This window comes from Desmodus rotundus, chromosome 12 (genome assembly GCF_022682495.2).
Source record: "Desmodus rotundus isolate HL8 chromosome 12, HLdesRot8A.1, whole genome shotgun sequence".
Lineage (NCBI taxonomy): Eukaryota > Metazoa > Chordata > Mammalia > Chiroptera > Phyllostomidae > Desmodus > Desmodus rotundus.
Window position 1 is genome coordinate 36,311,292 of NC_071398.1, and position 23,497 is coordinate 36,334,788.

The following is a 23,497-nucleotide window of genomic DNA, read 5'->3' on the forward strand; positions in this document are numbered from 1 at the left end:
TTTTGGATTTTTTCAAATAGCCTGTGAAGGATAGGGGTTAGCTCTTCCTTAAATGCTTTGTAGAATTCTCCTGTGAAACCATCTGGTTCAGGGCTTTTGTGTTTTGGGAGTTTTTTGATTACTGCTTCAATTTTGTCTGCTGTTATTGGTCTGCTCAGGCTTTCTGCTGCTTCTTCATTCAGTTTTGGAAGATTATATTTTTCTAGAAATGTGTCCATTTCACCTAGATTTTCAAATTTCTTGGCATACAGCTCTTCCTAGTAATTTCTTACAATCCTTTGTATTTCTGTGGTATCAGTTGTAATCTCTCCTCTTTCATTTCTAATTGTGTTTATTTGGGTCCTTTCTCTTTTTCTTGATGAGCCTGCTTAAAGGCTTGTCAATTTTGTTTATCTTTTCAAATAACCAGCTCCTGGATTCATTGATCCTTAGAATTGTGCTTATAGTCTCTATGTCATTTAATTCTGCTCTGATCTTGGTTATTTCCTTCCTTCTACTTGCTCTGGACTGTCTTTGTTGTTGTTCCTCCAGTTCTTGTAGGTGTAGGGTTAGGTTGTTTGTTAGAAATGTTTCTGTTTTGTGAAGGTACGCCTGTATTGCTATTAACTTCCCTCTCAGGACTGACTTTGCTGTGTCCCATACGTTTTGGGTTGTGGTGAATTCATTTTCGTTTGTTTACAGAAACTTTGATTTCTTCCCTAATCTCGGTCTTGACCCATTCATTGTTTAATAGCATGCTATTCAGTCTCCATGATTTTGAGTGTTTTGGGTTTTTTCCTTTGGGGTTGGTTTCTAGTTTCAGTCCCTTGTGGTCAGAGAAAATGCTTGATATGATTTTAATTGTCTTGAATTTGTTGAGGCTTGCTTTGTGTCTTATCATGTGGTCTATCTTTGAAAATGTTCCATGTACACTTGAAAAGAATGTGTATTTTGCTTCTTTGGGATGAAAAGCTCTATATATAACAGTTAAGTCCATTTCATCTAGGGTGTTGTTCAGTGACACAATATCTTTGTTGATATTTTGTTTGGAAAATCTCTCCATTTTTGACAGTGGGATGTTAAAATCCCCTACTATAATTGTGTTGCTGTCAATATCTTTCTTGAAGTCCTCCAAGATTTTCTTTATGTATTTGGGTGCTCCTATGTTGGGTGCATATATATTTACAATGTTTATGTCTTCTTGGTGGATTCTTCCTTTGAGTATTATGAAGTGACCTTCTGGGTCTCTCTTTATGGCCCTTCTTTGAAGTCTATTTTGTCTGATATGAGTATTGCTACCCCTGCTTTTTTTTCCTGTCCATTTGCTTGGAAAAAGTGTTTCCAGCCCTTCACTTTCAGTCTGTGTAGGTCTTTTGTCCTGAGGTGGGTCTCTTATAGGCAGCATATGTGTGGGCCATGCTTTCTTACCCATTCAGCTATTCTGTCTTTTGATTGGAGCATTTAATCCATTTACGTTTAAGGTTATTATCGATAGGTAGTTATTCATTGCCATTTTTTCCTACCTGTGTTCCTCTGTCTTTCTCTTTTCCTTCCTTTCCTTAAAGCAGTCCCTTTAGCATCTCTTGCAGAGCTGGTTTGGTGGAAGTGTATTCTTTTAGACTTCTTTTTTCTGGGAAACTCTTTATTTGGCCTTCTATCTTGATTGAGGGCCTTGCTGGGTAAAGTAGTCTTGGTTGCAGGCCTCTGGTTCTCATTACTTGGAATATTTCTTGCCATTCTCTTCTGGCTTGGAGCGTTTCCATTGAGAAGTCAGTTGCTAACCTTTGGGGCTCCCTTGTATGTTACTTCCTGTTTCTCCTTTGCTGCCTTTAAGATCGATCCTCTCTTTGTCTTGGAATTTTGCCATTTTAAGTTTCTTGAAGTGGTCCTCTTTGTGTTCCTCTTGATTGGGACTCTTTGTGTTTCCTGGATTTGTGTGACTTTTTCTCTCATCAAATTAGGGACGTTTCCATCATTACTTTTTCAAACAGTTTTTCTATCCGTTGCTCTTCGTCTTCTCCTTCTGGTATCCCTATTATGCGGATATTATTATGTCTCATGTTGTCCTGCATTTCCCTTAACCCCTCTTTGTTCTTTCTGAGTCTTTTCCTTTTCTTGCTCTTTCTGGGTGTCTTTTTCCACCTTGTCCTCCAGCTCATTGATCTGATCCTCTGCTTCATTGAGCCTGCTTTTGATTCCTTCTACTGTGTTCTTCAGTTCAGAAATTGCATTCTTCATTTCCTCTTGTCCCTTGTTGATAGTTTCTATTTCCTTTTAGTTTGCAGTGAGTTCATTCTAGTTTCCCTGTAGTTTTTGGTAATTCTGTGTGAGCTCATTGAGCTTCCTGATAACCACTGCTTTGAACTCAGTATCTGATAGTTGACTTGCCTTTATTTCATTCAGCATTCTTTCTGGGTCTTACTCCTTTCCTTTCATTTGGGTATTTTTTTCTTTGTGTTCCCATTGTTTGTGAGACTCTTTTTCTGAGCCTCTGCTTGTTGAATTGATGTGTTCTGACTCTCTGGGTTTCTGGTGTGAACTGCTATGGTAGAAGACTTGTGAGATTCAGTGGTGCAGTGTCCTTGATTTCCTGAGCCCTTTGGTCTTTGGCTGTTGTTTATGTTGGTTCTCTGTATGTCTTTGGGTTTTGATTGTTGTTGGGTCTTTCTTTGGTTGGTTCTTCCCTCCAGCTTGTTAACTGAGGGTTAACTCCATCCACCATGTCTTGTATTCTTTTATGCAGGTGTGGACAGGTTGTGTTGAAGCTGATTCTTCTTTGTGTATGAGGTTTTGAGGCTTCTCTCTTGCTTTTGTTCAGTTGTTTGTTCTGAGTAATTTGTCCACCATTTAGTAATATGTCCAGATTGGTCCTGGGTTGAGGTTAGTGTGGTTTCCACTCTCTCCTTCACCTTCTTCCATTGGTATCTGTTGGTGGTTCCTTTGTTGGGTTTCCTCTTCCAGCAGGTATAAAGGTATTAACAGCTACCACCTACTCTTTTGTGATCAGTTGGAGGGGAAAGGCAAAATGGTTTAAGACAGCAGTACTATATTCTATGTTATTGAAAGTAGCAACCTGCAGAGAAGAGATAGGAGATCCTTTGGATACATATAGTGTTAAGTGTGATATTTCACCCAACTAGGCACTTTTTAGAAAGGTTGGAAAAAAGATAAGACTCTTGTTGGGGTAAGGGGAGGATTGTGAGTTGGATCTAGAAAGCAGTGAGTTTGTGGGAGGTCAGATTATGAGGTAAAGTGAGAGTAAAGGATAGAAGATAGGTGTAGTGTGCAAGGGAATAGAGTTAAGCACTACAGTAATAAAGTTCCGGAAACAGTGAAATGAGCTAAGATCCGGGAGGGGTGCTGTGTAGTATTTACAGTTGTATGGAACAGCAATTATTTACAATAGTAATGGAGCAACCATCATATGATAGAATCTATGTGATCTGAATAACAAGAATGGGAAATACAGGACTTAGAGTACTGTGCTAATGGAATACAAGTGAAGTGAAAGGTGGAAAATTAAAAATACACTATGAAAGAGAGAACAAGGGAAACCAGTCAAACAATGCAATTTAACAAACCAAGTAAAGAAGACTAAACAGAACAAAGAGAAATACAAAAATAAATGTATTTATAATAAAATAAATGTAAGGATAATGAAAATAATAATAATACAAATATATAATAACTTTCAAGTTCTCTGGAGTAGCCAAGTGAAATTTGTCTCATTGTCCCAATTGTTGGGATGACCCCTCTTTGGGTCTAAGTCTGGTCACAGCTCCAGGTTGTATTTTGTCTCACTTGTGGGAATAAAAAAAAAAAAAAGGAGAAGGAAGGAAGAAGGAATAAAAAAGGAAAGGAAGGAAGGGAGAAGGAATAAAACAAGAAAGAAGGAAGGAAAGGAAGAAGGAATTTAAAAAAATAAAAAAAAATTTTAAAGCCTTCTGCTGGCTTTAAACCAGCCAAGCCAGTTCTGTTGGTCTTACTGGCTACACAGGGTGTGGAGGGATTGGTTTCACCTTTCTCCCTTCCTGATCTGCACTCTTTGCAGTTGCCCAGCTTCCGGCCCAGTTCCTCAGTTCACTGCTGTGCCCCCAGTGCCCTTCTCTGCCCAGCCTATGCCTTCAGTCCACCAGTTGCGCTGTCCTTGAGGTGTACCAATTAGGGGCAACTCACACACCACCTTCTTGATCTTTGCTGTCCTAGATGCTAGGGACTCTCAGCATCCCTTCAGGGTGGTTTAGCTCCCCCAATGAGTTAAGTCTTTCTGAAGATTGCTGACTCCCTGAACTCTGCAGCTCTACTCCGTGGGGGCATCTCCGCTTCCTCTTGGAGAGTCAGTTGGCCTTGCAGGGCCCTGGGTGCAGGGTCTGGGAGGGAGGTGCCTCTGTGCAGTGGGGTCAGGCATGCTCTGTCCCAGGGCTTTGGGCCTGAGCCCTTGGCCTCACTGCTAGGGTGTGATGGGCAGCTGCTGGGCCATGGGTTTGGGTGTGCATCCTCCCCAGGACTTCAGGTGTGAGCAAGCGGTGAGGTGGGGGTAGGGGTGTGAGGGAGCAGTCGAGAGGAGGTAGGGGTGCAGGAGGCAGGGGTGGCTGCTATAGAGAATTCTCCAAACAGCTGCTGCGTGCCTCTTGTTTTTTTTTTTCTTTTTGAAAAATTCCCCCCATTCAAGCCCGCTGCTTCAAACAAGTGTCTTGCCTCTCACACAGCCGAACTCTCCAACCAGACCGGGGACTGACTGGGTCAGGGTCCATCACTGCCCAACTCTTCCCAGCCGATGTCCAGTCTCAGTGGGTACACACAGCCCCTGTGTGTTTGCCACTTTGTCCTTATTCTCTACCCTGTGGTTTCAAGCATCCAGGTCCCTCCTGGTGCTGCTCAAACCTTGTTTGGCAGGGGAGGGAGCCATTGACCTGGTTCTCTCCCAAGAATCCTGCGGCAGACCCTGTGGGCACTGGGCCTGGGGCTACAGCCACCCTGGTCCCTGCGCTGGTCCCAGGGACCTTATTGTGCTGAAGCACTCTCCTAACTGTCTGATTTTTCAATGTCCTCTACAATTTTTGGTCTCCAACCTTCATATATGCTGGGATACCATTGGCTGTTCACTCTGTGCCCCCAGAAGATCGGCTAGGTGTTTCATCCGTGCACAGGGGGAAGTGGACTCTGCTCCCACCTATCTCACCGCCATCTTCCACAAGAACAGAATTTAACTTTCATTGCAATTCAAAGGTAGAAAAACATGAAAGGTCTTTATTTCCATAATGGCATGAAAAACCTTAATAAGATAAAAATCATACTTTCCCTTCGGACTAAGTGGTGGAGGCAAGGAAGACTTGAACTGAATTACTGATAGAAATAAGCCCTTTATAGGTGGACAGACTGCTGTGTGTGTTAGTATGGGTATGAATAAAAGTGGATGAAGAAGTAAGCCTCAGAAATAAACAGACTTTGCAGAGATAGAGAAATTAGTAGAGTTTAAAATAATACTTAGGATTATGTTAGGGAAGATGGTGGCAAGGTAGGTGGGAGCTGAACCCACTTGCTCAGCACCCAACTGGGACATCTACCCAGTCTTCTGAAGAACAGAGTGAACAGCCAACACAATCCCAGCTGATACAAAGTTCAGAAGCCTAAGGTTGCAGAGGACACTTACAAAGTGAAGGTAAGATTTTGTGTGTAGATGGGAAGAACTCCTGGCCTTGCTGGGTGCCTTAAGAGCATTGGAGGAGAGTCAGGTCAGTGATTGCAACTTAGCAGCTCCCTCCCCTCCCAGAGTGGGGGAAGTCACAGACCCACTCCAGAAGAGTAAAGTTGCTGTGGGGATAAAGAGGCCATAAGAGACACACAGCCAGCGGCACACCCTGTTTGCCGACTGGGGCAGCATCATCAGCTGGGGTGGTACCAGAAAAATTGGGGAGTCTGGAGCTGGGAAAAAAGATGGGCTGTGACTAGCAGGGACCCAGACAGACCCAGGACTGCTCGGAGAGTTGGTCTGTGTGGAAAGCCAGGCGTCTGTTAGGAACAGCAGGCCTCACCCAAGGGGTCTTTTCTCAAAAGAGGATCTCAGGCGCTGTGCAAGGACATCCTGCGCATAGAGAACTCACATGCACAGAGGCATCCCACACAAAGAGATCTCGCATGCACAGGGTCCTACCAGGTGCACTGGCTGGGTCAGCAAAGGCAGGAGTCAGGGCTCAATTTGTTCCCATTCAGGGTACTTCATGGACTGATCAAAGGATTACAAAAGGGGGTGGATTATTGGCACCAGCTTGGCCCACATGTGCAAAGTAGACAGTGCAGCTGCACAGAGCTCTGAGGGTGTGGGCTGGAAACTGGTCACCTGTGATTATGGTAGCCTAGACTGAGTCCCCTTCCTCCAGAACCACATGCAAGGGAAAAAATGGAGCCCATCTCCCTGCAAGACCCTGCAAGACCTACAAAACCAGCCTGGCAGGTTTAACGTACCATGAGGGTTTTTTGTTTGTTTGTTTGTTTGTTTTTGAAGAGTAAGACAATAAGCCCAGGCCTGCAAACCAAAGGGTCACCAGTTCGATTTCCACTCAGGACACATGCCTGGGTTGTAGGCCAGGTCCCCAGTAGGGAACACATGAGAGGTAACCACACATTGATGTTTCTCTCCCTCTCTTTCTCCCTCTCTTACCCTCTTCAAAAATACATAAATATAATTTTTAAAAAAGAGTAAAACAATAAGACATGGAGCTGTGAGAAAAACAGAGACAGATCCAGAAAGAAGTCAGAAGGCAAACACCAAGAACTGAGACAAATTTCACTTCTATATCCTTCAGAACTTGCATGTTTTTAAAAATTTCTCCTCTTTCCATTTAATTTTTTGTTCGATATCATTTATTTGTTTTCTTTATTCACTGTTTCATATTGCATTTTCATTTTTCTTCTTTCACTTCTCATATTCCAATAACACACTATTTTTGGTGTTTCACTTTTTATTCTTTTTATACAGATTATATATTTTAAGTATATTTTATAGATTATGCTATTACATTTTCCCAATATTTTCTCCCCTGTATCACCCCTTCCGCCCTGCACCACCTGACTCTCTAGAATTCCCCCCTTAGTTCATGTCCATGGGACATACATCTAAGTTCTTTGGTTTCTCCATTTCCTATACTATTCTTAACCTCCCCCTGTGTATTTTGTACCTACCATTTATGCTTCTTATTCCCTGTACCTTTTCCCTCACTCTCTCCCTTCCTCCTCACCCTCCCCACTGATAACCCTTCATGTGATCGCCATTTCTCTGCTTCTGTTTCTGTTCTAGTTGTGTTTGGGTTTTTTTTTGTTTTCTTTTAGGCTCAGTTGTTGATAGTTATGAGTTTGTTGACATTTTACTGTTCATAGTTTTGATCATTTTCTTTTTCTTAGGTAAGTCCCTTTAGCATTTCATATAAGGAATTGGTGATGGTGAAGTGCTTTAATTGGCCTTATCTGGGAAGCACTTTATCTACCCTTCCATTCTAAATGCAAACTTTGCTGGATAGAGAAATCTTGGATGTAGGTCCTTGACTTTCATGACTTTGAATACTTCTTGCCAGCCCCTTCTTGCCTGTAAGGTTTCTTTTGAGAAATCAGCTGATAGTCTTATGGGTACTCCTTTGTAGGTAACTCTCTCCTTTCCTCTTGCTGCTTTTAAGATTCTTTCCTTAACTTTAATCTTGGGTAGTTTGTGATGTGCCTTGGTATGTTCCTCTTTGGGTCCAATTTCTTTGGGACTCTCTGGGCTTCCTGGACTTCCTAGAAGTGTATTTCTTTTGCCAGACTGAGGAAGTTTTCCTTCATTATCTGTTCAAATAAACTTGCAATTTCTTGTTCTCGTTCTGCTCCTTCTAGAACCCCTATGATTCAGAGGTTTGAACATTTAAAGTTGTCCTGGAGGTTCCTAAGCCTCTCCTCATTTTTTAAAATTCTTGTTTCTTCATCTTTTCCAGTTGGATGCTTATTTCTTCCTTCTGTTCCAAATTGTTGATTTGAGTTCAGGTTTCCCCCCCTTCACTCTCAGTTCCCTGTATATTTTGCTTTATTTCACTTGGGTAGCCTTCATTTCTTTCTTCATTTTGTGACAGAGCCCAATTAATTCTGTGAGCATCCTCATTATCAGTGTTTTGAACTCTGCATCAGATATATTGTCTATCTCCTCATTGCTTAGCTCTTTTTCTGGAGTTTTGATCTGTTCTTTCATTTGGGTCATATTTCTTTGGGGACAGAGCTTTAGGCATTCCCCAGGGCAGCGCAACCCTCTTTGCTTAGTTGTGGCGTTGTCTGTGGGCGAGGCATCAGAGAGGAAACAATGCCTCTCCATCGATCACTTGGCTCTAGCCCCACTTTCCAACAAACCCTCCTGTGAGACTGGGAGTTTCTCCCACCATCACAAGCCCTGCAGTATTTTACAGCTAGAGCTTTTGAGTCTTTAGTTTCCTGTTCAACCAGCCCACCCCGCCTGCTCAGTCTGACACCTTGCCACGAGTCCTCTCCGCTTGGCTGTCATTCTCCCATCTCTGCCCCTCCTACTGGTCTGGATGAATGTTTCTTTAACTCCTTGGTTGTCTGAGTTCCAGAGTTTGATTTTCTGGCACTTCTGGTTGTTTATTGTTTTTAAATTGGTTGTCATCCTTTTAGTTGTGTGAGGATACAAAGTGTTTCTACCTATACCTCCATCTTGGCTGGCTCCAGATTATATATTTCTTATCACACTATTGTTATTCTAAATCCCACACAGCACCCTTCCCTGCTCTTAATCCATTATGTCATCTTCCTGAGCTATATGACTGTTGTGGTTAACTTTATTTTCTCACACACTATGCCAAGTTTCTATCCCTTACTCTCACTATTTATCCTCCATCTAATCACTCTGCCTGCTAAACTCAGCTCACATTCTCTTTCCTGTATAATAAGACTTTTATCTCTTTTTCATGTTTCATAAAAAGTGGCTAATTGGTTGAAATATCATGGTTATTGCTGTACTGCTCCAAAAGATCTCCTATTTGTTCACTACTTGTTAGTACTTCAAATCCCATTGAATAGTCCCCTGCTGTCTTACTCCACTTTGCCTTCACCCTACTCCTGATCAGTTGAATAAGAAATGTTCTCTCTCTCCTTTTTCTTTCTTCTAATTTTTCTTTCTTTTTTCTCCTCTCTCAACCTGAGCTTTACTCCTTACTCCTATTAGTTTGCTTCCCCCAACCTCTCAAAATCATTTTTCTTTACTGCAGATATCTCATATTCAATTTTCACTTTTCTACAATATTCTCATTCATATTCCACCTTTCATAAATTTCATTTGACTGTTGTTGCTATCAACCCTGCTGTGGGTTTTCTGCAATTTTGTTCCTAGTACCTACAATTTTGGTCCAGTACCTTTTCAATTTTACTTCAGACCTCATAGTATATTCTTCCCTCTTCTTACTCCATTGTTCCCATCATCCTTTTGTGTTTTACTTACATTATAAATTTTGCTCTCTCCTTTCTTCACTTCAGTTCTATCCCAACTCTTCTCAATTGTCCTTCTTCTTAACACAGAACAACATTTTCTCATTTTAGTCATCTTATATTCCCTTTGTCATATCATATAATATCTGGAATCCTTCTTCAAATTTAACTTTAGTTCTATTGTGGTTGAGACTGCTGATGTGGTACAGAGGTTCTATTTGCTAACAAAGGTTTCATGGTCTGGTAATACTGCTCTGTTAACCAACACCTGTACAAGAGCATACAAGATAAGTTGGGAGTTGTGAATACCGGTAGACCCACCAACAAAGGAGCCACCACAGGTAAAGCCCAAATACAACAAGAGAGCCCACACAAACAGAAGGGCAACCCTAGAGCATCCAGACAAGGAGATCACAGAGACTGCACCACAGAATCCTTCAGAACTCCTACTGTAGCCCCACAGAATCCAACAGAACTCCAACACTATGAAGACAAGCTGGCAAAGCAGAGCATTGGGAATCACAGAAACAAACACGAAGTGTCACCTAAAATGGGGAGACAAAGAGAACCCACAATCAAAAGGAATGGAAGACTACCGAGGAAAAGAGTTCAATGAAGGGAAGGGAAGCAACTATTAGATATAGAATTCAAAAAAATGATTATAAAGATGCTCAAGAAACTCAGTGACAATTACAAGGAAATGAGAGGGAATACAGCAATATGAAAGAGGAAATAGAAACTATGAAAAAGAACCAGGAAGAAATGCAGAATACAATATTGGAAATGAAAAATTAATTACAAGGAATTAAAAGCAGGCTAGATGAAGGGGAGTACCGAATCAGTGACCTGGAACACAAGGTATAAAGAAATTCCCAGTCAGAGCAAAAAAACAAAAAGGGACTCCAAAAATATGAAGATAGCTTAAGGGAACTGCAAGACAACAAGAAACACAACAACATTCAAATCATAGGAATACAAAAAATGAGAAAAAAAGAAGCAAGAATTGAAACCCTACTTGAGAAAATAATGACAGAAAACTTCCCTAACCTGGAGAGGGGAATACATAGTACATATATATGTAACTAATATATATGTAATAATATATATTAATTATATATATGTCCTTTCACCTCAAAGAAGCAAAATATACATTCTTTTCAAATGCCCATAGAACACTTTCAAAGACAGACCACATGAGAGGACACAAAACAAGCCTCAAAAAATTCAAGGAAACTGAAATTGTATTGATCATTTTCTCAGAAAAAACTCAAAAACGCTCAAATTCGTGGAAATTGAATAGCATGCTATTAATGAATGGGTTAACAATGAGATCAAGGAAAAAAATCAAAAGCTTTTTGGAAAAAAAAGAAAATGAACACACAACAATCCAAAAGTTATGGAACAATGCGAAGGCATTCCTGAGAGGAAAGCTGATAGCAATACAGGCCTACCTAAAAAATATAGAAACATTACAAATAAACTACCTAATCCTATAGATACAAGAAATGGAGAAACAACAACAAACAAAGCTCAGAATGAGTAGAAGGAAGGAAATAACCAAGATCAGAGCAGAATTAAATGACATAGAGACTACAAGCACAATTCTAAGGATCAATAAATCCAGGAGCTGGTTCTTTGAAAAGATAAACAAAATTGACAGGACTTTAAGTAGACTCATCAAGGAAAAAAGAAATACAAAGGATTGTAGAAATTATTACAATATTATACAAAGAAATTTAAAAACCTGGGTGAAATGGAAAAATTTCTACAAAAGTATGATCTTCCCAAACCAAATGAAGAAGAAGCAGTAAGCGTGAACTGACTGATAACAGCTGGTGAAATTGAAGCAGCAATCAAAAAACTCCCAGCTACAAAAACCCTGCACCAGGTGGTTTCACAGGAGAATTTATCAAAACATTTAAGGAACAGCTAACCCCTATCCTTCTCAAACTATTCCAAAAAAATCCAAGAAAAAAGTCCCATACTCCTACATTGAAGCCACCATCATCCTGATCCCAAAACTGGATAAATACACAACAAAGAATGAAAACTACAGGCTATTATCACTGAGGAACATAGACACTAAAATCCTCAACAAAATATTGGCAAACCACATCCAACAATACACTAAAAAGATCATATACTATGATCAAGTGGGATTCATCCTAGGGATGCAAGCATGGTACAATATTTGCAAATCAATAAACATAATACATGACATAAAAGGAAAGAAAACATCACATAATCATATCAACAGATGTGGAAAAAACATTTGATAAGGTACAGTACTCATTTATGATAAAAACCCTCAGCAAAGTGGGAGTAAGGGAGCACATACCTCAACATAATAAAAACCATATAGGAGAAACCTAAAGCCAACATCATACTCAACAGGCAAAAACTAAAAGCTTTTCCATTAAGATCAGGAACAAGACAAGGTTGTACGCTTTCACCACTTCTTTTTCACATAGTATTGGAAGTTCTAGCCATAGGGATCAGACAAGAAAAAGAAATAAAAGGTATCCAAATTGGAAAGGAGATAGTAACACTGTCATTATTTGCAGATGACATGCTTGTCTACATAGAAACCCTGTTGACTCTACCAAAAAACTACTCAGCCTAATAAGTGAATTTGGCAAATCAGTGGGATACTAAGACAATATTCAGAAATCAAAGGCATCTTTGTACAGCAAAAACGAAATAGCGGAAACAGAAATCAGGGGGGAAAATCCATTTGCTATAGCAACAAGAAAAATAAAGTACCTAGGAATATACCTAACCAAGTCTTTCCCCGTGGGCCTCTTCATGACCATGCCTGTCTTAGGTCATTCCTCCCTTGAGGAATCTTACCCATCATTGGCTAACTGGTCAGGGTCAGGGCCAAGCAGGGTAAAGTGGGCAGAGGTGGTGCCCCTGCCAGGGAGATAAGCTTTGTCTCCTTAGTGGCTTATGGTCCCAACGTCTCTGACTCAGTCTTAACCATGGGGGGTTACAGCTTCTGAAACCAGGCAGGGTGGTTCCCAACAGGCAAGGTTGTGGAGAAAAGGGAATCCTAGTGCACTGTTGGTGGGAAGGCAGACTGGTGGAGCCACTGTGGAAAACAGCATGGAATTTCCTCACAAAGCTAAAAATGGAACTGCCTTTTGATCCAGCAATTCCACTGCTGGGATTATACCCTAAGAATCCTGAAACACTCATTCAAAAGAACTTACATACCCCAATGGTCATAGCAGGTTCATTTACAGTAGCCATGTGCTAGAAACAGCCTAAGTGACCATCGGTAAATGAGTGGATCAAAAAACTGTGGTATATTCACACAATGGAATACTATGCAGCAGTAAGAAAGAAGGAATTCCTACTCCTCGCAATAGCATGGATGGAACAGGAGATCATTATGCTAAGTGACATAAACCTGGGGATGAAAGACAAATGCCATATGATGTCACCTATAAGTGGAACATAATCACCAAAACAAACAAACAAACAAGTAAAATAGAACCAGAGACATGGAAATAAAGAACAAACTGACAGTAAGCAGAAGGGCTGGGGGAGGGGGATAATGGCGGAAAGAAGGGGAAGGGTTGTCAAGGAATATGTATAAAAGACCCAGGGACAAAGACAACTGGGGTGGGGGAGAGGATTGAATGTGGGAGGGTGGTGTTGGTAGAGCAGGGGGAGTGTAATAGGGGAAAATGGGGACAACTGTAATTGAACAACAATAAAAAAAACAAATACATAAATACATACATACATAAAAACATGGCAGAAATATCTTTGTTATTCAAACTTAAGAAGAAAATATTTTAAATGTCAACTTATAAATGCAAAAGCTGGTACACTGTGTTTTGAAATTGTTTCTAGGGGAATGTAGCCAAACACTTAAAATAGCATTCCTCTGATTAAGGAAGATGAAACTTAGTAAATGATGTATCAAGGTCTACTGACACATACATATATGATAAAGAGAAGTAAATATGGGTGACTCCAGTCTCAAAACAGCTATCTCAACTTTCTTAAGTTGTTACACCTCTGATTCCCAATTCCTCCAACTTTAAAATTGGCTAAGAATATTTATATGTAGTATTGTGAGGAATAAATGAGATAACATTTACAAAGAAAATTACAGAGTTCTTGAATTTTACAAGTTACCAATTAACTGTAAATTCTCTTTGCCAGAAATTTGCTCTGGATGTTCTATTTATCTGTATTTGAAATTCACAAACTGTGGTATGGGTAGGTTCTTTACCAATATTAACATTAGGGTATGCATTGCCAAATAAGCCTTGGTAAAATAGTACTTTTACCCTTCCCTAGGCAGGATTATAGAAAAACATCTAGTGCAAAGAATAAGGGTGGTGAATTAAAATAGCTAAGATAAGAAATCATTCTTGGGGCCTTCACTCTCAGTCTTATTTCATTCTCAATTCAAACAAGAACTACTGCCTTCAAACATGAAATAACTTATGAAATGGAGCTCATAGATGCACAGAATACATAGGTGGTTGCCAGAGGGTGAGGTGGGGTATGGGCAAATTGGTGAAAGGGATCAAAGGGTACAAACTTCAGTTATAAAGTAAGTCATAGGGATATAAGGTACAGCATGGTAACTATCGATGATAATACTGTATTGCGTAATTTAAAAGTTCTTAGAGAGTTCTCAGCATAAGAAAAAAATTAAAACTGTGTGTGATAACTAGACTTATTAGACTAATTATTATTAGATTGTTACTCTAATACTAATTATTAGACTAATTAGTCTAATTATTATTAGACTAATTATTATTAGACTTACTAAGTAGACTTATTGTGGCAATCATTTTCAATATATATAAATATCAAATCATTATGTTGACATAATGTTGTGTCAATTGAACATATAACATTATGTTGACACAATGTTATTTGTGAATTGTATCTCAATTGAAAAAATAACTAATGTACATAATAATTTACCAAAAAAATCACATGCCATGACTTCACACTATGAAGTCATGAGGGCAATTAGTGATTCGCCATGAAATATTTATACTAGATAATAACAAAATTGGTAAAATGTATATTATATGAATTTCAACAAAATAGGTAAAAATGAGTTCATCAAAATAACTGTATATTAGATTAGACATAAGCAATTTAAAATTTGTATTGCTTTGTTATTAAGATACTGTTACTAAATAAACACCATTTTGTAATCTAATATGATTATTTTATAAGAATAAGTAACATTATTATTAAAAGATTTTGGGAAGAAAAATATATTGGAAAAGTAGATGGATTAATTCACTTTCCAGCAAATTTAAAAAGGACTGTGTGCTGATTATCTCCCTGGCAGTGGTTTGACTTTGAGCATGCCTTTCTGCATTTTGTAATGCTGGAGCTGGGACTCTGACAAAAACATTTCTTAGTCTCTCTTTGCTAACTGGCTTCCTGTTTTAGTTTGCCAATGGAGACATTAAAGTTAGATTGGAAGGCAGAGAGGGAGAAAGCACTTGTTTCCCGTATTACGGTTTTTCAGTATCTCTCTAGCAGCAGAAGAGGGCTACAAATGGCCTGCAGATTCTTTCTGCTTTCCTAGCACTAGATTACCAAACTCATTTAACAGTCAGCCTGAGAGCCCTCTCAGAGATCTTAGATTCTGGTAAATCTACCTCTTCCCCCTTTGGTCCCCAAGCTCCAGAGCATTAGGTGCTTCTTCTTCTTCTTCTTTTTTTAATAATTCTATTGCCCCCTTTACTCTTTCGATTCCTCAACATGTGTAGTGTAATTAACTTCCTGTAATTAATCTCCTGTTTGAAATTCCCAGTGTAGTTCTTTCTTGACTAAACTCTGCTGGTGAGAGTCCTACCACAACTTATTTTAGCAATGTAACCATTTACTTAGTTGGCATACTTTGAGGACCACTGCCCTACTCTACTGGAAATGACTGGGACCAACCAGTGTTGGACTTGACTTGAGATAGGAAAATAAAGGACAAAAAGTCTTCCTATGACCAATTACTGTCATATGAAGAGATAGTCATACATATACAAAGTTTCTCTGAAGGTATACCTTGCCAATTAAGAATGGGTCATCTTACAGTGTGGATGGAACTGGAGAGCATTATGCTAAGTGAAATAAGCCAGGTCATAAGGGACAAATACCATATGATCTCACTTTTTACTGGAACATAATCAACAAAAGAAAAAAGCAAACAAAATATAACCAGAGACATTGAAATTAAGAACAATCTAACAGTAACCAGAGGGCAGGGGGAGGGTATAGTGGGGAGAAGGGTTTTCAGGAACTACTATAAAGGACACATGGACAAAACCAAGGTGGAGGGTGGAAGCAAGGGAGGGAGGTGGGTTTGGCTGGGGTGGGGTAGGGTGGTGGGGGTAAAATGCAGACAACTGTATTTGAACAATAAAATAATTTAAAGAAAAGAAATCTTGAATATCTAGCATTTTGGTTTGAAATGTCCAAGATGATCTTTAACCTGTATGGTAATCAAGTCCAGGGAAGAGTTATCTGATGTATGTACTAGTACCAAATCATCATTATCATCCAAAGAATACCTAACTAGTAAATTTTCCCATTAAAGCAATCTAACCATTAAATTTTTATAGAGGCTTAAAAACAAAAACAATTGCTTGCTTTTTTCCCTAAAAGTAACAATGCCCAATTTCATAAACAGCAAATCTCTTCAGCCCTGGAAGGCAGACTCCCTTTTGTCCTTGAGTCTCTGGCCTGAACCAGAGGGCTCTTTGTGGGGAGGGGATTAGAGAGATTATTCTCCAAGGATGGGTTCTCATTTCAAGAACTTCCCCTTTCTTCCACATTTCCCTACTTACAAAGATCTTGACTTGGTAAGTAGTGTGCACCTTCCAGATCTTCCAGGGTCTAGTGAATGGAAAGAATGCTGCTTTTTTGGAACTTTCACTGACGAAGACTTTCCTTGATCAGACTTTTTAGTCAGGATCCTCTGAACACTTTTCTCAATCTGACTTTAACCTTTCGACTTCAGTGTTTGCCTTTGCCTCACAGTGTTAGCAAGAATACTTGTCAAGTACGTTTAGCCAGAGTTCTTAATACGTGATCTCAATATCTAATTAAATTCCTTATCTACCCAGGCGATAAATGATCGCCCTGGCCTCCCCTCGGCAAGAATCTTGTTGGTCAGTCTAGCGAGAATTCCTCCCTACCCTGAAATTCCCTCTTAGTATTTTTCCATACACTGACACCCCCTCCCCAATTTACTCCTTGCCTGTAAATCCTGGCTTCTTCTGGCTGTATATGGAATTGAGCCCAATTCTATACTGATGTCTCTTCCCCTATTGAAATAGTTCCTGAATAAAAAATCTTCTTTCTCCCACTTCAATTACTGTTCAACTCTGTTTTGAACATCACTCAGGGGCTGACATTTGTCTTCCTGACTGTGGGTAGTTTCTTAAAGCTGGGCACTAATTAAAGCGGTAAAGTGAAAAGGTGGAAGCAGGCACCGGCTACAACATAAACGACTTTGGTGCAAATAAGCATCTTCCTACAAACGGAATCTACCCTTCGGTGTTCACACAACATCGGATGCAAGTAGAAAAGGGATGTAAAAATGAAGGTAACAGTCAACCCGCCCTTGGCCGGCGTGAGGGATGGAGTGGGGATGGGAGAACAGTTGGATCTGGAGACAGTCACACATGGAGTCACACGAAGACTTCTTCCAGGGACGCAACCCCAAGGCAAGACTAGAAACAAAGTTCTACAGCCCGTCAGAGGTGACTCCTGCAACCTATGGTTTAACAACAGTGGGGAGCCAGTCAGTGAGCCACAGTACCGCCACACAGCCACACGCACTCGCACCCTCGGCGCGCCAGACCCCCAATCTACCACATAATGGCTCCCAATAACAGGACGCGGTTTTCTACACAGGGAAATTCACTGCACTAACAGAACCCATCACCTCCTGGTGCGCAATCACAACAGTGTGCAGCGGCAGCTGCACAAAGACCGCCACACCCGAGCGTACACACTGGCAGAGGCGCGCAGCTTCGTCGGTTCCTCACACACAGCCAGTCGCCCCGGGTCGTCGTGAGTCGCCTCAGCTCCCGCTACGCGCGCCGAGGTCTTGGCGGCCTGGGACGCAAATGCGAGGTGGCGGTGGGCTCGGGCCCTCTGGGAAATGTAGTTCGGCAAAGGCCGCCACGGCGCAAAGCCTGCTGGGACTGGTGGTTCGCGGAGACGCGGAGGAAAGCGGGGTAGGTAGTCCCAGTCCCTGTGGCTTTATGTTTCCCCAGACGACCTCTAGCTTCAGCCCGCCGCGACCTCCACCCCTCTCGGCGCCGCTGGTGGTTTTGGGAGGCGACGTCGCGGTTCTCGAGTCACTCGTCGGGTTTCCAGAACCCGCGGTGCCGGCAGGTAAGTAGGGCCTGACTTAGCGCGGGAGGCAGAGGTCAGGGATGGACTTGGAGTGGACAGGTTGGGACGTGGGCGGAGGCCAGGAGGGTGTCACTGGGGAGATCGTGTGTCATTATGTATAACTGTGTGAGAGGCTGCGGGTGTGACAATGTGATTTTGCGTTTCACTCTGTGTGTATGTGATTGTGGACTCCTGCGACTGAATACTCTGGTGTAACGCTGGAGTGTGTGTGTGTCTGTGACTGTCTCTGCAGGTACAACTATGTGTTATTGCGTATGGGTTTGTGAAAGACTGTAGGTATGACATTGTGTGTATGTGATTATGTTTGACCACTTGCTTCTGCAGATATAACTGTTTGAATGTGTGTGTCAGCAGGTCCATGTCTCTCTGCAGGTATAATTTTGTTAATTATGATAGGATGTGTGGTCTTGTGTGATATGTAACTGTGATTGTGTGCAGCTGTCTCTTTGTTGGAGTAATTGTGTATCATCATCTCTGACTTTGTGTTAATGTGTATGTGTGTGACATTATGGTTGTGATTGTGTGACCATGTCTATATGTGTGAATGGGTGAGAATTTGTGTGTGTACATGTGACTTAGTGTGTGATTGTAAGGGACAGGAAGATTAAAATTACTTTCCCAAGTTCACACAGTTAATAAGTGACAAAATGGATTTGAACCCGTGCATTTTGGCCCTAGAGCCCTTGCTTTTAATTACTAGAGTGAAAAATGGGGGCCCTGGATTCTGAGGGTATTGGAGAGGATTGTCTGTGGTCTTGGACTAAGGAACCTTTGGGATATGGGAACTAAATCTGGGTCTCTTCCTTCAGTCCATTTGTGAATCACAAGAGCCAGCCTGAAGACACTGTAGTGAGACCATCCTCAAATTGGCTGCCCTGAGCTGCTTGAAAGCTCAGTCTTCCTCTCTCTCCTTAGGGCATGGAATTAGAAATTTTAGCATTTTCCTTACCAGACTCTTCCATGTTTGGCGCTGAGAGAGGCTGATCTGTGGCTCTTTTTCTGGTATACTAAGTGAGCTAAAGTTTTCATTCTGACTTTCTCATTAATAAAGAAAAATATTCTCTTATTTCCTTTCCAAATGTGTATATAGAATCCAAATGGAAACAAGGGTGGCACTTCTTTATGCCCGGAGTTGGCTCATGCAATCTTTACAGTAAGGGAAAAAAGGTCCTGAGAGGTGGATTAACTTGCCCATGGTCCTGTAGACAACGAGTGAAAGAGTGGAGAGTCTGTGAACTGGTTGGGGTCTGTACAACACTAAGTCTTTAACATGACTTTCTTTCTGATGGTTCATCTCAAACTTGGAAAATATTACCCAAGAAAAACACAGCTATTTGCAAACAGAAATTTAAAATATATTCATTTTATGGAGATCCGTAGGGCTCTCAGATGCTGAGAAGACTTTGAGTATTCTCTCTGGTTGCTAAGGCTTTTTATGGACAATTTCAAGCTGCATTGCACTAAGGATATAACTTTGTTAGAACTGAGCCGGCTAGTGTAGAGTAGCCCAGAATTAGGGGTCGTGTATCCTACATTCTAGGTCAAACACAACTATTCTCATTTTCAGAATGAAGAAATGTTGGCTCTGATAGTACAAGGAATATAATTTAGACTGTGGAGTTTGTTACTGGTGTAGTGTTAAAATTTGGCATGAATTGCCTCAGGCTGCATTTCTGTGGAGTAATAATGCTAATATCTGCCCTCTCTTAAAGATGCTTCTCTAAGAAATATATGGCATTGATTTCTCAGTTTATGTTGAATATTTAACATTCAGACATTGTGGTCTCTTGAAAGAGAACCAGTTTTTAAGTCACACTGCAGTTTGACTTTTAAGACTTAATTGCTAAGTTTTTTGAACCTTAATTTCAGTTGTTGGTAAAATGGGGATAATAACACCTACCGTTGCAGTTTTGTGATGATTAAACATGGTGATGACATATACAACATGTGTAACTACTATATTACAGGAGACAAGTAAGGTTTATTTATTCACTTATCAAATATTTTTTGAGCACTTACAGTGGCTTAGCTTTATTTTAGCATTAGAGATATACTGTATTTTGCCATGTATAATGCACACCCATGTTTTAGTACTAAGTCCCATGTATACTTTGCATTATTGGTACATGGGAATTGGTACTACCCATGTATAATGCATATCCTTGTTTTTCCCTCAAAAATTTGGGCAAAAAAGTGCACATTATACATGGCAAAATATGGCACCTTGGAACCAATAAGTTCTAGCTCTCTTAGATCTTATACTATTGATTGGAAAAACAACAGTAAGTGGGAAAAGTAGATAAATACCATATTTGATGATGTTAAATACTAAGAAGAAAAATCAAGATAAGATAAAACTGGAAGGAAGGGTCTCTTTAGATAGAAATTTTAGGGAAGTCCCTCTGATATGGTGACAACTAAGCACAGATAGGAATGAAGAAAGGGAATGAGCCAAGAATGGGAAAAGGCAACAGCCTTGAGAAAAGAGTGCACACAGTTTGAAGAACTATAAGGAAACCTGTGAGCCTACATTGGGGTGAGCAAGGGGGAGAAGGGTAGGAAATGAGGCCTAAGAGGTAGCAATGACCAGATCATAAACTGCCTTGTTGGCCATAGGATGGACTGCAGATTTTGGTGAATTCGAGCTTTGTATTCTTATTATCAGTCAGGACTTCAGGGATTAAGATCAGCTTTGGCCTTTTCTCAGATCTTGGAAGTGGGTAGAGCTGAGACTGTGGGGACCATAAAAGGGCAATAGTTCTAGCTTCGTAAGCCTCAGATCAGCAGCAATGGGATTGGTCTGCCATTTTTTCTTCCTTAACTTTCCCTTCTCAGGACCTTGTTCTCCAGGATGTGAGGGCGATCTGGCTGCGACATCTGTCACCCCATTGATTGCCAGGGTTGATTCGGCTGATCTGGCTGGCTAGGCAGGTGTCCCCTTCCTCCCTCACCGATCCATGTGCGTCCCTCCCAACACTGCGCACTTGGTCAAAGAGGACGACCTTCCCAACTAGAGGAGAGAACTGGTCTTCGGTCAAGTGTATACAAGTAGCTGCGCTCCCCTGCTACAACCTCCAAACAAGCTCTCAAGGACCTTGTTCTCCAAAAGAGAAAATTGAAGACAGAAGGAGGGATGGCTGTTGGACTCTGTAAATCCATGTTTCAGGTAAGCTGATTTTTTTCACTTTGTTTCCAGAAATTCTACCCCCTTTTTTTAGGACTTTGGAGTACTGGGAGGGTCACAGATAGCCCAGTGAACACTCGCTCCACTTTTCTCTCTCCACCATTTGTTCATATAATCCTTCCATAAAACATGTAGTCTCTCCTTTACTCACTGTTGCACTCAGGTGTCTGATGAAACAGAACTCTCCTCATTTGATGGGTCATGATCCATTGTATTGGAGATGAATGCAAATGAAAAAGGATAGAGTGTGATTGTTGAGTGTCTTATTAAATAGGGAGGTCAAGGATGGTCTTTCTGAGGAAGTGACATTTAAGCAAAGAAATACCTCAGTGAAAGTAGGGAGTAAGTTTTGTGGAGATCTAGGGAAGAGCTTTAAAATTAGAAGCAATAGCAAGTATGAAGTTCCTATGGTGGAAGTATGTTTGATCTGTACCCAGAATAGCAATGAGCCAGTATTTATGAAGCAGATGAGCACTGTGAGGTCAGAGGAGTATCTAGAAAACAAATTATATAGGCCCTTGAAGGTCATGATTAGGACTTTGAGTTTTGTTCTAAGGGTGAAGGAGAACCATTGGAGTATTTGTGATTTGTTTGATTTATATTTTAAAAGGAAAAGAGGTAGCAGGGAAGTAAGGGTGGAAGCAGGGAGACTATTCAGGGTCCACTGCAGTAATCCAGTTGGATACAGCTATAGCTGCCTGGACCATAGTGGTGGCATTGGAGCTGGTGAGATTCTGGGCTTGATTCGAAATGTGAGAGGAAGAAAGAAGTCATGGATGATTACAAAGATCTTTGATCTGGGAAACTGTATTAATGATCATGACATTTATTGAGATTAAAATACTGGGTGGGGTGAGACAAGAATCAAGAATTGAGTTCTATATATATTAAGTGTGAGAGACCTGTTGGACATCCAAGAGGAATATGGATTATGTATCTGAAGTTCAGGACTGGAGATGTGAATTTGAGTCTCATTATGTATTTAAAGCCATAGGACAGCCCTGACCAGAATGGCTCAGTTGGTTGGGCATTGCCCGAGAAAGTAAAATGTTGCTGGTTCGATTCTAGTCAGTTCCTGGCACGTGCCCATGTTGTGGGTTCGGTCCCCGGTCAGGGTGAGGTCCCCGGTTGGGATGCACATGAGAGGGAACCGATTGGTATTTCTCTCTCATATTATTGTTTCTCTCCCTCTCTTTCTCCCTCAATTCCCCTCTCTCTATAAAGAAATTTTTAAAAAAAATTTAAGCAATAGGACAGGATGAGATTATTTTGAGCGTAGGACTCTGGTGAATGTACATAGGAAAGAGGGCCAAGGACTGAGTTCAGGGCATTCATCATTTAGAGGCTGACAAGTAGAGGAAGAACCAGCAAAAAAGATTGAGAAGGACTGATGTAGAAGGAGAACCTGAAGAGTAAGGGTCCTGGAAGTGAAAAGTAGAAAATCTTCAAGGAGGTGACAATCAACTGAGTTAAATCCTTCTGAGAGAGGTTGAGGAAGATGAAGACTGAGAGCTGGCCCCTGGACTTGGTAACATGGAAGCTACGAATGCCCTTGAAAATAGCTGGTTTATAGAGTGGTTGAGATGAAAGCATCACTGTAATAGATTTAAAAGAGAAGAAAAGGCAAAAAAAAAGTGAGAATAGAGACAATGAATCTCCATTTTCTGTGCTGTTCAGTAATGTACCCAGTTGCCACAAATGACTACTCCAAATTGATATGTGCTACATATGCATAAAATGCATACCAGATTTTGAAGATTCAGTATGAAAAAGCATATAAAGTATTAATAAGTTTATATTGATTACAGGTTCAAATAACATTTTCTATATTTTTGGGTCAAATAAAAGTATTATTAAATTAACTTTAGTTATTATGTATACTTAAAAAAAAGATTTTATTTATTTATTTTTAGAGTGGGAAAGGAAAGGAGAAAGGGAGAAAAACATCAATGTATGGTTGCCTCTTGTGTGCCCCTCATTGGGTACCTGGCCAGCAACCCAGGCATGTGCCCTGACTGGGAATTGAACTTATTATATATACTTTTTAATGTAGCTACTGAAAAGGTTTAAATAACATATGTGGCTCACATTGTATTCTGTTGGACTTTACTGATATAAACAACTCTTTGGAAATGTTTTGTTATTAAAAAGAGAGAAATGGAAAAAAAAAGAGAAATGGGACAATAGCTAAAGTGAGATCATGGAAAGGAATTTGTCTATCTATTTATAGGTGGAAGATATTGCATCATTTTATATACTGGTAGGAATAATCCAGTAGAGTGAGAAACACATTGAGATTGGTAATACAAGGGAGATATCTGATATCTCCATGATGTTTACCAGGAAGAGAGGAGATAATGTCCTTATATGGACAAGTGCAGTGATTGGTCTTTTTTAGGAAGCCTGGAGTTTTATCTATAGTAACAAAGGGAAGGCCGAATATATGAGTACAGAACCAGGTCA

General features: G+C 40.5%; 1 protein-coding gene across 1 annotated transcript in view; it reads left to right on the forward strand.

The window, feature by feature from the left end:
* The window catches only part of LOC112320041 (zinc finger protein 420), a 95,577-nt gene that overhangs the window by 40,381 nt on the left and 31,699 nt on the right, over nucleotides 1-23,497 (forward strand). The window contains 3 exon segments of the mRNA XM_045185421.3: nucleotides 17,398-17,669; nucleotides 17,709-17,829; nucleotides 20,903-21,016. Of these exon segments, the coding sequence (XP_045041356.2) occupies nucleotides 17,398-17,669; nucleotides 17,709-17,829; nucleotides 20,903-21,016 (507 nt within the window).